Below are 17,115 nucleotides of genomic sequence, written 5' to 3' on the forward strand. Positions count from 1 at the left end.
GCATAACACAGGAGGGTCCAGGTCCCCTGCATCTGAGCCCCAGGTGCTTAGTCCGGGCAGCATGTAGAGCTCCACGCGAATCGCGTAGAGCTCTAAGCACCGGGGACTCAGAAGCACCGGTACGTTGGAGGGGGCATAACACAGGAGGATGCAGGTCCCCTGCATCCTCCTGTGTTATGCCCCCCCCCTCCAACTTACCGGTGCTTCTGAGTCCCCGGTGCTTAGTCCGGGCAGCGTTTAGAGCTCTACGCGATTGTATCGTGTAGAGCGTAGAGCTCTACACGATACAATCGCGTAGAGCTCTACACGCAGCCCGGACTAAGCACCGGGGACTCAGATGCACCGGTAAGTTGGGTCGGGGGTTAACACAGGAGGATCCAGGTCCCCTGCATCTGGGTCCCCAGTGCTTAGTCCGGGAAGCGTGTAGAGCTCTACGCGATTGTATCGCGTAGAGCTCTACACGCAGCCCGGACTAAGCACCGGGGACTCAGAAGCACCGGTAAGTTGGGGGGGGGGGGGGATTAACACAGGAGGATCCAGGTCCTCTGCATCGCTGCGGGGGATCTGGATCTTAGTCTCATAATCAGACCTATTTGAGGTCTGATTATAAGACGACCCTGATTATAAGACGAGGGGTATTTTTCAGAGCATTTGCTCTGGAAAAAACCTCGTCTTATAATCGAGCAAATACGGTAAGCTCTGTAGACGAGGAAGGTAGAACGTGGGTGGGTGGGATCCACAGCACTGGGGACAGGAGAGCGACGGTTTGTTAAAGGCAGATCGGGGGTATCTATAATTACTCCACTGGAGTAAGGATGCTCGGCCCTCTCTATTGAATCAATTGCACCCCTGTAATGTTAATAGTACAATTGCAAGTATTGTACCCATAGTATTATTCTGTCTTTATAAATTTTGACTATACCCATTATATTTTGATACTCTTACACCTTTATTTTTTTGCTGTTTTATTTCCTGATTATATTGTAATCTCTGTATACTAACTGTATTCATCATGGTTTCTCTGTTCTAAGCTGTCACCTATTAACCATAATTTTCAACATTACCTGTCCCAAAACACTTGTTGCCCAGTGTATGGGGAGGTTTGCGGCGCTCCATCGACATTACGTGGGCAGACAAATGACAACATAAGTTCTTGCATCCATGGGACAGCCATTCTCCTCTACCGTTTTGGATGTAAAGTGCCAGATTAACATTGCAAGCTATGTGTAAACAAGTACACCTATTTACTGTAATAAACCTATACACAGGATTAACACTATACAAGACACAAATCAAATTCTACTGAAATACAAATGTGTCATCTTTCTACAAAAAGGTTTGATTCAACCTTGCTGTTAAATACCTCATATTTCGATGACCTTGCATGTGTGGGATTTCCTACTTGCATAGCACCACAAACATCACAACTGCCCCTATAGTACATTTAACTATTCATGTATCGTCTTATTCTTTACTCGGTTAGAGCCCCAACAGGCAATACTTTCCTCCGCTTCAAGCATTACGGATTGATGCCAGCAACAGCAACAGTGATACGGTATATGGTCATAAATTATATCTTACCTTTGCCATCTGGGCTTGCACTCCATTAGCTTTGAGAGATGCAACTGCCTTCTGTGCTGCAGCTGGACTATCAAAATCCACAAATCCATAGCCTGGAAAAAATATATAATAATTGTTGTTTAATTCTGCATTCATCAGCCATATCTCAAATGATTATAATAATTATATATAGTACATTGATGGAAGAAGTGAGAGCCAGCCCTACTTATTATGATTTAATATTTTGATTATTTAATACAAATAATGGAAATGTAATCATAAATAATCATAAATAGTTAACCAAAATTAGCAGTTCTGGCTCCCATTTCAATCTAAATTTAATAGTAAATTTTCTGATACAAAAATACATATTTTATATTTTATTTACACAGTACCTAAGGAATAAATTATATGAGTGACATCCATTTTCATTTTTTATAAGTCTCTCTCTCTCTAGATATATATACAGGATAGATCGATACATAGATAGATAGATAGATATATTATTTACTTTTCAGGAATACAAAAAGAATATTAAAATATTAAATTATCTATTAAAAAATAACTCTAAGTATAAACACCAAAAACCCAAATGGAGTTTGCAAACCTTTTTACAATAGAACCTTTCTACAAAACCAAAAAAATTTAGTTTTTCCATGAGGAATTGTGATTATCTTCATCCTTAATCACAGGCAGTTTCCTCAAAACTATATTTATCTATTGTTGCTAAAAATGGGCATCACTAGACTACATTACTATGCTAGAGTATATTTTCCAAGGCAGCGCACAACCATTTTAAATGTCCTTTTTTGCTCTTCAATCCATCTGGTATGTCCAAAAATAAATTACCAGATCTTGCAGCAGATGTTTCATAGTGAGATATTTACAAAAGAGAAAAAAACAATTACAATAGCGCAAGCTCTGTTCAAACAGAAAAGCATGGTCAAAAATCATGGCACGATACGGTTAACTTTTTATTGGACATTTTATTGTTTAGGAGTTTTTTGTATTATTTTTTTTACTTAAGTACCATCAAAGCCATACATCCTGGTACTAACATATAAGGCCCACCATAACACTGCTCCTCCATGTGTTTCTGCCCTCATAAGCAAATACTCTCCTACTCGATCCCTACGTTCTTCCCATGGGCTAAGGCTCTCCTCCTCACTTATCACCTCTTCCTTTTCCCGTCTACAAGATTTCACTTGGGCTGCCCCCATATCTCTGAAATCTACTTCCACCAAACCTCCACCATCCCTCCGGACATTCGAGAAACATCTCAAAACTCACTTCTTCAGAGAAGCCGCACCGTCTTAGCGGCTAGAACTTCCCTGTCACTGATACAACCCCTCACTACCTCTCATCCTTTCTCTATGCCTTATGTTTGTCAATTCCCTCAAGATTGTAAGCTTGCGAGCAGGGCTCTCTCCACCTAATGTATCGGTTTGCCTTAGTCTGTCAATTCTCGTCTTGTGATACCCCTTGAATTTATGTATTGTATTAAATGCTGGTAAATTGTTGGCATTATATAAATAAAATATAATATTTATTAAATGTTTAGTAATTAGACCAGAGATCCCAGAGGTTGAGACTTCGGTACCCTGAACATTTTTGAAACCTAAAGGCAAATTACCTTTTAAAGCAATTTAAGTTCAGTGTAGTAGTTTGTGTTTGGAAAATAGTCCCAAGACAGTTTATTTTATTGAATACCATCCTTGAATAATAAATCAGTGGCTTTAAAGAAGAAAGATTACATATATCGATTTCTTTTTAATGATACAAATAGAGGCTAGAATTCCTACTTCTTTGTATGTAATTATATTTTTTTAATGCCCCAAGATTTCATTTAAAAATGTGGTCATTTTACATTTTAGGGTTCACGCTGTATGGTCAAAACATAGGGGTATAACCTGAGAGCTCCCTTGAGGTTTCTTGAGGTACGGGTAATGTGTAAACCTAAAGGTAGGGAAAGTGAATATTAACACCGTCATTTCCTATTACCAAATTTCCACTAAATAAATGTCCACCAAAACTGTGCACCTTCTGGTTTGGCTCCACCATTTACCCATTCCAAAGAAATGTGACGGGTGCTCTGTTCATTCATCTTTTTTTTCAGTTGGTTCATGGTATGATTGCCATATTCATTTGAAAGTTTAATAGAGACAATGGACATTTTGGTCAAAACCAATATAACTATACATTAAATAAATATAAATCTGTTTATAAGTCCATGAATCATGAACTACATACAATCCTCAGCTCCAGAGAAATATGCAGTTACAAATCCGAAACTAGCAAGATACAAATTATTCTTGTTTTCCTTATGACCATCTCTGGTTTTTTTTCATTTATAATGAGACAAATATCTCAATAATACTTTGAGATGCACTAAAATGTAATTGTTTTCTTAATATAAAAACAAGTTACCGGCAATTCCCAATGTGATCTCAAATCCAGACAAGATATTAATCATGCACAGAATACTCAAGCTTTTTAAATTCCAGATGCTAAAGGCCATCACTTTACCAGACACAGCACAGTAGCAGGGCAAGCAGAACACCAGCATGGAGCCTCTAATTGTCGGATCTGTCCTTGAACCAGTTATTATTCCCCGTTGTCAAAAAGCATTTTGGTGAAAATAAAAAGTTAAGATTTAAAAGTGATATGTTAATACTGTTAGCAAACATTTTGGTCAGTAATTACTCGCACACTAATGCTTCATGCTTTAGAATAGGTGGACATTGAGAAAGCTGTCAATAGACGCGTTGCATGAAACTGTATGAGAGAGATATGGTTTAACGATGTGTAATTTATGAAGTGTAGCAGTTTATGAAATGTGGATATACTACATATGTGGATATTCTCTATTACTTTGATCCATTGCTTTGTACATGTGTAGCTTGAGAATATTTGCTTAGCGTTATTGCTAAATGAAGCTAAGTGCAGGCAACAACTTTTCCATACATCATCTTCTTCAAGCAGGGTGGACTGGAGATAAGATTGGGCACTTTCAGCCCAACATCCAATAAATGACAGATATGTGGCTGCCTACTTGATACACGCAGCTACATGCCAAGCTCTTACAGCAATAAAGATGGCAACATGGCGCCTGTCACACACTACTATCCAAAAGTTTGGGGTCACATATTGTATTTGGTTTTATGACACGTTCTACCTTTGCTAACATAATTGCAAAAGGGTTTCTAATGATCGATTAGCCTTCTAAACTTAAACTTGGATTAGCGAACACAATGTACCATTAGAACATAGGAGTGATGGTGGACCATAAAGGGCTTCTGTATACCTATGAAGATTTCCCATTAAAATCAGCCATCTCCAGCTACAATAGTCATTTACAACATTAACCTCATCTATACTGTATTTCTTATCCATTGGATGTCACGTTAATGGACAAAATGTGCTTTTCTTTCAAAAACAAGGAAACTTCTAAATAACCCCAAACTTTTAAATGGTAGTGTATATATTAAAATGAGACAACTTTATGATATATCAGTGTCTGTCTTCTCCCTCATCTGCTGAGGGGGCACATTATGCAAAAAGGGGGCTCTAGGCGGCAGCTTATTTTGCTTATCTCATAGCCCCACCTCTGTTACGGATGCAACGACATACAAAGTAGGCCTTCATAAATCCAGAATCATTACTTAATTTAGCTATGCGTGAACACCATTACAAAAATTAACACTGTAATTAATATATAATGTTAGGTTAATAGGTTCCAATTAAAATGACTGGTGGCGCAAATAATTACCAAACATGTTGAAATTAGAATTCATGCTAGTATTTATAAAATATTGATTGCCAACTGTAACTGGCAGCAATCCATTGGCAGCTGAGCAAGCATTCTTTGGAGCTGAGCAATGGTTTTTAGCTGAAGCAAAAGACTGCTAATATGTTCCTTACAGAGGTGCCAGCCACAAACAAGTGTTCTATTCCTCATGCACACAGAAATCCTTGGTACAGTATATTGGTAAGTGGCTTAGAGTAATCAGACCTTTAATATGTATTTATGAATAATATATACCAGGGGTGTCTGACCTGTGACCCTCCAGCTGCTGCAGGACTACTTTTCCCATACTCCCAGCCAGCACCTAAGCTGAAAGAGCATTATGGGAGATGTAGTCCTGCAGCAGCTGGAGGGCCGCAGGTTGGACACCCCTGATATATACATTCAAAAAGTCAAAATACCCAAAGATAACAATAACATTAGACATAACGGTACAGAAGGAAAAGAGGGTCTTGCTCTTGTTTGCTTACATTATATCAGGGGTAACCTCCTAAAAGGTAACCTAGATATCTGCCTACAACATTGAGCTGGTAAGAAAAGGCACTTTGAACAGGCTTACCATGAAGGAATGAGTTGGGAAGACCCACTGCTTATATACACTATTGTCTCAACTTGCTGAGCTTCACTGAAACAACAGTGGGTAGACAAACCAGTTGAGAAAGGAGGATAGTTTGTTGAAGCATTCTAAAAACCTCATGGCTAGCGTTATTTTGATCGCCGACAGTTCAAGCAGTGTTTTACATATCGCATGTGGTATAACATACTTAAAATGGCGGATAGGAAAGAGTCTAGCTCTTTTAGGAGATGCACTGGATTTTAAGCTTTTTGGACTCATCATGCTCTTGACTAGGTTTATTGAAATACCATTTGTGTACAGGTGTTTCACAGCAAATGGAATGTCCTTATCCTGCAAGACAAACACAGCCAAACACACACCAAAGAGACAAGATCATTCCATGCCATTCACAGAATTATAACCTATGTCTCATTAGAAGCATCACAGTTAAGTCACAAATGAAGAAGTGTGCCTTTTAAATACACTTCTAGGAATGTATTGTGTCCTTTATTTATTGTGTCCTTTATTCATTGTGCCTTACTTTTTAGTATAGTGTAAATCCATTATCTAATCCAGTAATATAAATGTTCATTCAAAGAAAGAATTATGTTTACATTTCTCTGAGTCTGCTATTAATGGTGAAAGAACTCCCCACTAACTCAAATATTTGATTTCTTTAGTTAAAACTTCTGTTTGATTAAGATATAAACCTGCCTAGAAATTAGCCATGTCTGGCATACACTAATTATTTTATGTAACGTACATGCTAAAACCTTTGAATCTGTGGGTTTTTATTGGATTTTCTAGAATGGAATATAGCAAACTTTAATTCTTAAATAATTCTAGAAACTAGAGATCTTAACATTTCGACCACAATATACATACTTGCATTTTATACTATATCCCTAATGCTTCTAGGACCTTAATAGATGATATATCTGCAAAAATACCGGAAAATCTATTTGATATGTATATAATACACACATACATTATATGACCAAATGTACGAGGACACCTGACCATCACACCTATATGAGCTTGTTGGACATCCCACTCCAAAACCATGGGCAGTAATACAGCAGCCTCCACTCTTCAGGGAAGTCTTTCCACAAGATTTTGACGCATGTTTTTGGGAATTTGTGCCCGTTGAGCCAAATTTGTGAGGTCAGGCATTCATGTTGAATGAGGAGGCCTGGCTTGCAATTCATCTCAAATAGCTCCGTGAAGGCCACTAAAGTCCTTCCACACCAAACTTGCCAAACCATGTCTTTATGGACCTTGTTCTGTCACAGGGGCACAGTTATCCTGGAACAGGAAAGGGCCTTTCCCAAATTGGTGCCACAAAGTTGAAAGCATACAATTGTCTAAAATGTACTTCACAATAATAGCACTTAAAATTGACCGGGGCTGATCAAGCAGGGCAGAGATTTCACAAACTGACTTGTGGCAAAGGTGGCATCCTATGACGCTTATAAAGTCACTGACTCACTTCTGTGTACGTTATATACACCAGGACCACAAATTATATGGCCAGATTCTCATCTTAACAATTACATTTTATGCTCAGGGCCATGAAGGGTCAAAATGTTAGGCACTAATATGTATTATAGGGCATCTGATTTGGTAAATACATCTATTTCTGATGAGTGTGTAGACAGTAACTGATTTTTTTGGGTTTCCACAGTATATGAGCAGTCCCAACAGAAGTGCTGAAATAGTCTACCCCGTGAGCAGCCATTACTCTCTTGACTCTGATTATACCATTGTATCAGGTGCGTAAGCATTTCTTTGTCTATAGACATATGCACATGTGGGCATATACACAATACTCGATGATTTCCCTTTTTCTTGATTTACATATTTTGACACTGTCCTATAGGATCCATTAATATTTTACAACCTATATGATTATATTGTAACTAAGATGTAGGAAACGTACTTTTTTAATGTCTTTTATTAGACAAGACACAGTACTATATTGAGTTGTTTCTCAATTTTTGTTACGCTAAAAGATGAGTGTGGTCATCTATTAGAAACAGCTCGGGGGAAACACTAATAATTACAAAATAAAATAAAAGCTACCACTGTTAATTGAAACTCATTGATATTCTAAAAATCATGGTTCTTTTGTAATGACGGGTTCCCCTTATGACCTATCAATACCCAGCTGCTTTCTTTTTGCTAAACTATCATATTTTTTATTTAGTGAAAGCCCTGAAGGCTTTTTACTCTGTGCTTTTCCTAAATGCTCTCATTAGTAATGTAATCACTAGCCTTTCCCTGAAATGTAATATAAATGTATTGCTCTACCTCTGACCTGCTGCAACAAATGGATTCCGATTTGCTTTATTATTTTCCATCAGTCTGTCATATCAAAACTGAGAAAGGAAATTATTACCATACTCACTTATACTGTAAGCAGTAATTATATTGAAGGATCTAAAACTCGGTTCTCAGAACACTAAGGATAAATTCCTTGCAAAAGAGTCCAGGCACTTGTTGTAAGCACCATTTTTTAGGGACAAGGTGGATAGAGATGGGTACAAAAACCAAAATGTTCAAATTAGAAGAGAAACATCAGTGAGCTGAGCTCTGACTTGTGTTGCCATGACATGTTGATAAGCCGGGCAAGGCAATTGTTGGGTCATAGGCCCAGTTACAACCAATGGAGGAAACTTTTGCAGAAACTTTTACTCACTCTCTGTCTTACTCTTACCAGCCTTATCGCCTAGAGAAGCGGGTCGCCTAAGACCATTGGAAAACACATATTTCACAATATATAATTACATAATTTTATGGTTGGGGGTCACCACAACATGAGGAACTATATTAAAGGGTCGCGACATTAGGAAGGTTGAGAACCACTGGCCTAGAGGCTCTTCCATTTTGCGAAAGGGCTCCAGGAGACATTCTTAAGTACGCTGCTGGGTTGGAGTAGTGGCGTCAATAGATTTTGTGCCTACAGGCCCACAGGATGTTAATCCAGCCCTACAAAACACCTCAATGTTGTTATCTTGGTAATGCCTTCTTGTAATTTACCACAGGCTGCCCTGCAACTTTCCATCTTGTCACAAGCATCTCGCAAGAAAGAAAATGTATTCAACCTCATTTGAACTAATGTATCAGACCTGCAAGCAAGTTTATTAATTCATGTTATATTATGCATTTTCCCTGTGTATATACCAAATATGTATTTCATGGGACTTATATGTTTTCACATAATGTCTACTATTAAATGTCCCTCTGGCCTCTTGCTACAATAGCTCCCCCACTTTTAAAAGAAAAATGCCTGCAATTATTTCCTGCCTGCTAGCCTCCTTGTAACTCACCCCAGGCTTCTTTGCAGCTCACCATCTAGTCCAAAGCTGTAACCCATGAAATCACCTGTTTATTTTATTTATAGAGTCAATTTTCTGCAACCACTTACCCCTAATTACTACTTCCACAACTGAATTTACCCATCTGCTTGCATTTCCTCACACATGGGGGGCACCTGTCTGGGGTAAATGGACCAGGCCCACCCATAAACAAGGGATCTTTGCCTATACTGGCATTCTAGAGCATATTAAAAAAAATGGAGTGTACCGGTTTGGGGCAACAAACAGGCTTCTTGCCTTGGGTGCCCGTTGGTCAAGGACAGGCATTAACCTCACTCCCCTTACATTAAACTAAATTAAACAGTAATAATCAAAAACGGGGATAAGCATCATTCAGACAACTTTCCTGATACAATGTGTACAAGTATCTTCCCAACCACATGGAAAATAATAGAAAACAAAAGAAACAAATATATTTTGTGTAGGAATGGTGAAAAAAATGTGTATGACTGGACTCTTGCCTTAGAAAGGGAGTTAGTCCTGCTCTCTAGGTGGTAAAGTATTCTTATCAGGAGGTCCACTTGGAGAATAATTGGCAGGAACAGATATGCTTCGAACAGAAAAGCAGGCTAGAAATGCAATGAAGCCTCACACAAGGCTTGAAGCTCGCTGTTCCCTCTGCTGTGCAACAAGCTTTGGGGTCTGGTCTGCAGAGTGGAGCATCGGGCTGTTTTTGGGGGAAATGAGCTCAGATGTGAGGGAGAGACCTAACCAGAGAATCTAATTAATCTAAGAATATGTACACGTAATCACGTAACACCAAGTATACTAAGAAAAGGAGGGAAATACTGCCGATTATCTAAAGAAGCCAAGCACTATGACTCCCACGAACGGTCACTACTCCTTATGCTACCATCCTATAGACTGTTTCTGGACAGAGAAACCACATATTACCTAGATCGAACTTTTATATGTATATATTTTTTTATCTCTAGGAAAAAATAGATTTTTAGAAAATGTATTTATTAAAAATGAGCTTTTAAAATAATACTCTGCACCCTTCCCTGCCTGATGTTTGTCCGTTACAATACCGGCGAATAGCGGACAGTACACATTGTCTCAGGAAAGTTGTCTGAATGATCCTTATCCCCATTTTTGATTAGCACTATTTAGTTTAGTTTTGGTTTAATGTATCTATTAATTAATTATTCTGAGCTTGACACTAGGTAATTTTATTTACCTTTTGATTGCTTTTATATTTATAGGATATACACATATTGTCTGATGTGTGTTAAATGCCTTGTAGCCTTCATTTTACGTTTAATTGTATTACTTTCTTTACAGTAATCACATTTTATAATTATTTATTTACTAAATTATTACTCTGAATTTGTAAGCACTACTTTACCTAACCCACTGTGTTCAACTTATTCATTTTCTCATCTGCTTTTACACCTCTTTTTGACTCAAGTACGCCTTTAGGATATAAACTCATGAGCGGGACCTCATAAAGCTGCATCATTTGTAGGAGCTTTGTAAGTGTAAACTCATGGGCAGTCCCCTGAACTCCTGTTGTATCTGTATGTGTGTTTTTTGTGTGTGGAGGATTTGACCATGGCAACAGGGGCGCCTGCCCGGGACTTAAATTAAAACATCGGTTTTTTTTTTGTTGTTTTTATTTAACTTTATTTAACATCCTCCATGTTAAATAAAGTTTTTTGTAACTTTATTTAACATGGAGGATGTTAAATAAAGTTAAAACAACAAAAAAAACAATGTTTTAATTTAAGTCCCTGGCAGGGGCGCCGAGCGGTTGCTCGTGAAGTTTTCAGCAACCGATTGGCGCCCCTCACTCTCCGTGACTCCGTCGCGGTGCCGGCGTTTCATGCTGAGCGCCAGAATATTCCGGCGCTCAGCTGTGAAGCGCTCACCGCGGAAAGACGGACACCTCCCGCTCCCACCTCAGGACTCAACAAGGTAATTAAGGATAGTAGGGAGAGGGCATAGATAGTGAGAAGGGGCAGGGGGGGGAGGAAGTGAGAAGGGGCAGAGGGGGGGCAGTGAGAAGGGGCAGAGGTGGTAGATAGTGAGAAGGGGCAGAGGGGGGAAGGCAGTGAGAAGGGGCAGAGGTGGTAGATAGTGAGAAGGGGCAGAGGGGGGAAGGCAGTGAGAAGGGGCAGAGGTGGTAGATAAAGGGGGATAGATAGTGAGAAAGGGGAGTTTTGTTACAAGATTTTTTTTCTTTTTTTTGGGATAGGGGGGTGGCGCCAGAGGAGTAGTCCGCACAGGGCGCCAGAACACCTAAGGCCGGCTCTGCTCTTAAGATATAACCCATTCAATAGCCTACCACCTATTCTATTACAGTGACTTGCAAATAGTTCTAGTAGCAGCCTTTCTGACATAGAACAAAACAGCAAGATTTATTTTACTTCATGGTGCAGAACGTATCTAGGGATATTTAAAGTTCTGCTACTAGAACTTTTGGATCAACAGCAACAAATTAACAGATATAGGAAAGGTTGAACTTGATGGACGCATGTCTTTTTTCAGCCTATATAACTATGTAACTAAGAGGTCCCATATGTGGAACAGCTCTAGTCACCTACATGCAAGCAGAGGTTCCAATTGTGGAAGCCCTGAAGACAAATATTTAAAAGGGCTGCATGACTGGGGCAGTACAGCCTGACCAAGACAGGGTTAAGCTTTAAGCAGCAGGTGGTAATCAGGATGTCAGCGAGGTGAATGAGAGGTCACCGGTTTTTGCTAAGGGTATAAATGGGCAAGACCTTAGTGAATCAGCCTCTTTCTCTCATTAACCACAGAATTCGTGTCAGACGCGCCCGTCCGCCCTGTTACTTGGTGGGTGTTTGGGTTCCTGTCACAGCTCTGTAATGGCGGTGAAGGGGTGGATAAATAAGGGGGGGTCCGGCCTATTTAATATTTTGTTTAGTTGGTAATGGGGTCACTTCAACGGCTATCCAGCAGGTGTCGGTACTTTTTTGGTTTGTACAGTGGGCCCTCTGAGCTGGTGATCGGCGGCTTGGGGGTTAAAAGAACATGTGTTTTAGGGCTGGTGTTTGGCCGTGAGTGATAGGTTTGCCGGAGTCTTTCCCTCCATTTATGGTATGTGGGCATTCTAAAATGTACGGTTATTTATCCACTCATGTTAACTAATTTCTTAATTCATGTTAATAAAAGCTGTGGCTGTCACGGTCAGGACTACTTGCCAAGCCGTGACTGTGTGGAGGGCGTGGGCATGAAGGGGTTAATCGCACCAGGCCTCTGGATTTACTAACTTCACCCCTTAACAAGGCATTAGTTACACCAAATTAACCCCCAAATCCTGCCTGTATCCCCCCAGGTAGTCTGCCACCACTCACGATTTTGATACCGGATTCGTGAGAAATCCGAATTAGAACCTTTATCTCTATATGTATATATATCAACCCACCCCGGGAAACTAACATATATATATATATATATATATATCCTGTAAAACTTAATAACAATATGGTAACGTGTTATCCTCTCTTAGGGTTTGTGGATATCGATACTAGAGCCCAAAGACAGACTTGGATTATGCATATTTTAATAACAAAAAGACAAAGATTACACAGTGCCAGAATTACAAAAACACATACAAAATAAAAGTAAAACAGCAAACAGTTCTTAAAAACAAAGGGACTTAAACACAGGACCCTCACTCACGAGTTTCTCCAATAAGTAGGCCTGTGGGAACTCCTTAAGTCCAGATGGTTTCTTACGATGTTGTTCCGATCAGAGTATATCATGGAGTTCTGCTTTGAGGTCGCTGCATTGTCCCTAAATCAGACTTTTGCAAGCAAACGCCCCTCTGACCACATGACTGATTATATGACACCATCCCCAAGAATCAGGTCCCATCTTTGATGTGCCAATAAGTTATGGTGGGGTAAAGGTGATGGAAACCCCTCCACTTAAGATAGGAATGGAATTCCTATAACTCAGGGTCCTTATCTGTTAGGCCATGAATCACCACAGGGGTCCTTTGGGAAGATGACACCTCTAGCCAGAACAGATACAGAGGGCATGCACAAAAACACATTTACATCAACCTCAGATTAACTCATTGAATGCCTAAACAAAGAAACTAACCACCTCTGCTGGGTTACCCTTCCATGCATCCACTACATTATATGAGTTAATCATGACACCTCCCCCTTTAAGATGGTGGACAGAGGAGGTCAGCACACGCTGATCTACTATGTCTGCCTAAATTCTAGTCTCCCCCTGACAAGACAAACAGTCAGCGTTCCCATAGAAGCTGACTTGTCACACCCGCCAGTAGAACAATACTGCTGTAGCACCGGACTCCATCTGAGCAACTTGCTAAACTTCCCCTCTAATCTATCCGCCTGAAGAGAAGGGTTGTGATAGATTATAACAGTGAAGTCACGACCATACAAGCATGGCTGTAACTCCTGCAAAGCACACACCATAGCTAAGCACTCTTTGCCAACCCTTGAATAAGCCTCTTCTTTTGGCGATAACTTACTCGGATGTTTTAAGGCCTCATCCATTTGTTTCTCTGGCCTGCTTAGGATAGCTAAACGCTGCCCATTCCCAAGCAAGACAGCAAACGGGTGTCCATTGTCCTGGGCTTCCTGTGTGGATCCCAGGCTCTGCGCTTCACCTACACTCACAGGGCTAAGGGTTTCTTGCTGACTGGTCAATGTAGCTGTCTTTTCATCAACCTTTACTATATTATCCTCTGTAGCTGTTGCCCTAGCATCTTGCTGGTATGCCACTACAGCTACAGGGGAAATATTCTGCCCCTCACACTGCTCACTCGGTAAACACACAAAAGGGATATCAAGATGTGAATTTTCCTCCCCCTCCTCCTTATCTCCAGACTGTACAGCGTTAGGGGTCTTAGGCACAGTGGAGAAACTACCCCTTTCCTGCTTCTTAACCTCCAGCACTTTAAGGGTTAAAGTAAGCATTTCCTCTGGAGCATTAAAACTGAGTTTTGGCTGTTGATTCACAGAAACATCACATTCCATATATCCCTTGTTTTCCCTTTGAGAAAAATGATTGACAGGAATATCCTCAGATACCCCAACATCATGGATTCTTTCTCCTGCACCGAGATCTAAGTACTCAGGTGCTGTAGACACGGTTGGGCACACATCCCCAGTCCCCTTTAGTTTTCCAGGGATAATACCTTCAGGACATACATCTTCTGAAGACACGTTGACAGAAGTATCCCCAGCATGCCCGAATCCCTTAGCTACCTGATCACCCATAGTAACACTATGCTTTTCAGTATCAGGGGGCATTGAACCAGAAGAGCCACTACAGACTCCCTGTTCCTGAAACTCTGCCCCTCCAAAGGCCAAACCATACTTTTCCCCTAGAGCTTCCTCGCTAGGTCTGGTCCCTTGGTGCACATCCCCCTTCATCTCTTCAGGAGACAGGATCCTGGGTGCTGGTTCAGACAGGCATACCTCTACCTTCCGGGCTCCCTCCCAGCTACCCACTACTCCCAAAGTTTCAGACAGTACCTTAGGTTGGACAGGGCCCTCTACCAGCCCTCCAGGTTTGCAGGTTTCCTCAACTGGTGCATACTGGCAAACAAGCCGACCCAGATCCTTGCCCAGCAAAACATTAACAGGAATATCCTCGGATATACCCACCTCCCGCAAACCCTTGCCCACACCCCAATCAAGGTACACACGTGCCACTGGCACTGCAGGGCGCACCCCGCCAATTCCATGGATGGACATGGTCTTCCCAGGGATAAGATCCTCCAACTTTACCATCTCAGGCCGCACCAGAGTGCAAGCAGCCCCCGTATCCCTGAGTCCCATAGTCACACGGCCACCTACAGTTACTCTTTGTAGGTTCTCTTCTTCATTCCCCTGAAACCTGGAAACAAACAAGACAGCTGGGTGTTCCCCAACTGTTACACATTGCAAATTGTCTCCTTGTGCCTCCTTTGGTCTAGCCACAAATAAAACAGGTGCCGCTCCCCCAGCTGTACCTCCATTTCCATTTGTCCGTGGAGATGGTCTCTTAGAAGGGCAGGTGACACTCAGGTGCCCAATCTGGTTACACCGATAACACCGGCGGGTATCCCCCTGGCCCGATGTGGCCCCTGCTCTGTTGGCTAGAAAAGGTGTGGGTGATGGTCTCCCTGCTGGCTTAGGAGTTGGTGGCTGGTAGGCTGCTCCTTTCCAGGTAGATGGTCCTTGTGATGCTTGTACCCGCTTGGTTGTTGGAGTACGGTTGTTGGCATAATCGTTAGCCAGATCTGCCGCCTCTGCCGTGGTCTTAGGTTTTCTGTCCAGAATCCACTCTCGGGCCTCCGGACTTCGTGTCCTCAGGAACTGCTCCAAAATCATCAGATCCTCCAGGGCCTCATATGTAGTAACTTGTAGGCCTCCAGTCCATTGCCGGAAAATAGTCCGAAGCTGTCCCGCATATTCGGTGCAACTGTCCGATGTAGCTTGCTGCATCTCTCGAAACTTTTTTCTGTAGAATTCAGGGGTGAGGTTAAAACTTTTTAACAAGGCAGATTTTATGGCCTCATAGTCCTGATCAACTTCCATTGGTAAGGAAGCAAACACATCCAGGGCTTTCCCCTTTAGACGTGGGGTTAAATACTTTCCCCACTCTTCCTTGGGCAGCTGGTACTGCCGGCACACTTTCTCAAATCCTCTCAAAAACACATCCAAGTCAGTGTCCTTTTCCAGCATTGGAAAGTGTTCCAGGCGAGGTCGGTTAGCATATCCATCTCCGTTAACTATGCTTTGGGGAGACGGACTATATTGCTTTAACCGTAGAAGTTCCAGCTGGTACCTCCGCTCAGCTTCTCGTTCAGCAGCTGCCCGCTCCGCAGCTCTCTCAGCAGCCTCCCTCTCTCTCTCTCTTTCCGCAGCCTCCCTCTCTCTCTCTCTTTCCGCAGCCTCCCTCTCTCTCTCTCTTTCCGCAGCCTCCCTCTCTCTCTCTTTTTCCGCAGCCTCCCTCTCTCTCTCCTTGTACTGCAGAATCAGGTTGAACTTTAGCTGAGGATCCACGCTCCCCAGATCTTTTAGTGCCACTTGTAACTCAGAGTCCATTACACTCAAGGCGTTAACTTTATCAGGAAAACATCCTTGATCCACAGGCTCTTCCAAAATCACATCTGCTCCAATGGCCTGCTCTGCACAGAGTTTATCAAATTCCAGGAGATCCAAAATCAGCTGCTCTTTGCTTTTGCCAAAAATTTGTATATTCCTATCTTGGCAAACCAGCTCCAGAGATTCTTTTGGCTGTCGTTGATATGCCTCCATAATGCAGTATGGTAGAGAAAAATAAAAGGGAGAGGAACGAACTGTTTTGCACTGTATGTCTGTAATTAGGCACTGAGTAATGTCTTTGGGAAATTACACAAAACCCATGTAATTTCTTCTAGTACTAAAATCACCAAACCGGGCAATATAAATAGCACTAAAAAACTCTAGATATCCCATCTAGCTGCCACCAAGTTTGTCACGGTCAGGACTACTTGCCAAACCGTGACTGTGTGGAGGGCGTGGGCATGAAGGGGTTAATCGCACCAGGCCTCTGGATTTACTAACTTCACCCCTTAACAAGGCATTAGTTACACCAAATTAACCCCCAAATCCTGCCTGTATCCCCCCAGGTAGTCTGCCACCACTCACGATTTTGATACCGGATTCGTGAGAAATCCGAATTAGAACCTTTATCTCTATATGTATATATATCAACCCACCCCGGGAAACTAACATATATATATATATATATATATATATATATATCCTGTAAAACTTAATAACAATATGGTAACGTGTTATCCTCTCTTAGGGTTTGTGGATATCGATACTAGAGCCCAA

General features: G+C 41.3%; 1 protein-coding gene across 3 annotated transcripts in view; it reads right to left on the reverse strand.

The window, feature by feature from the left end:
• The window catches only part of LOC149300753 (RNA-binding motif, single-stranded-interacting protein 3-like), a 280,512-nt gene that overhangs the window by 135,288 nt on the left and 128,109 nt on the right, over positions 1-17,115 (reverse strand). For all 3 annotated transcript variants that reach the window (XM_089484828.1, XM_089484829.1, XM_089484827.1), the window contains exon 4: positions 1,582-1,673. In XM_089484828.1, coding sequence (XP_089340954.1) covers positions 1,582-1,673 — 92 coding nt within the window. The remainder of the gene's footprint in view (positions 1-1,581; positions 1,674-17,115) is intronic.

Source organism: Sceloporus occidentalis, unplaced genomic scaffold, assembly GCF_023333645.1.
Source record: "Sceloporus occidentalis isolate IW3139 unplaced genomic scaffold, rSceOcc1.0.p SCAF_23, whole genome shotgun sequence".
Taxonomy (NCBI): Eukaryota; Metazoa; Chordata; class Lepidosauria; order Squamata; family Phrynosomatidae; genus Sceloporus; species Sceloporus occidentalis.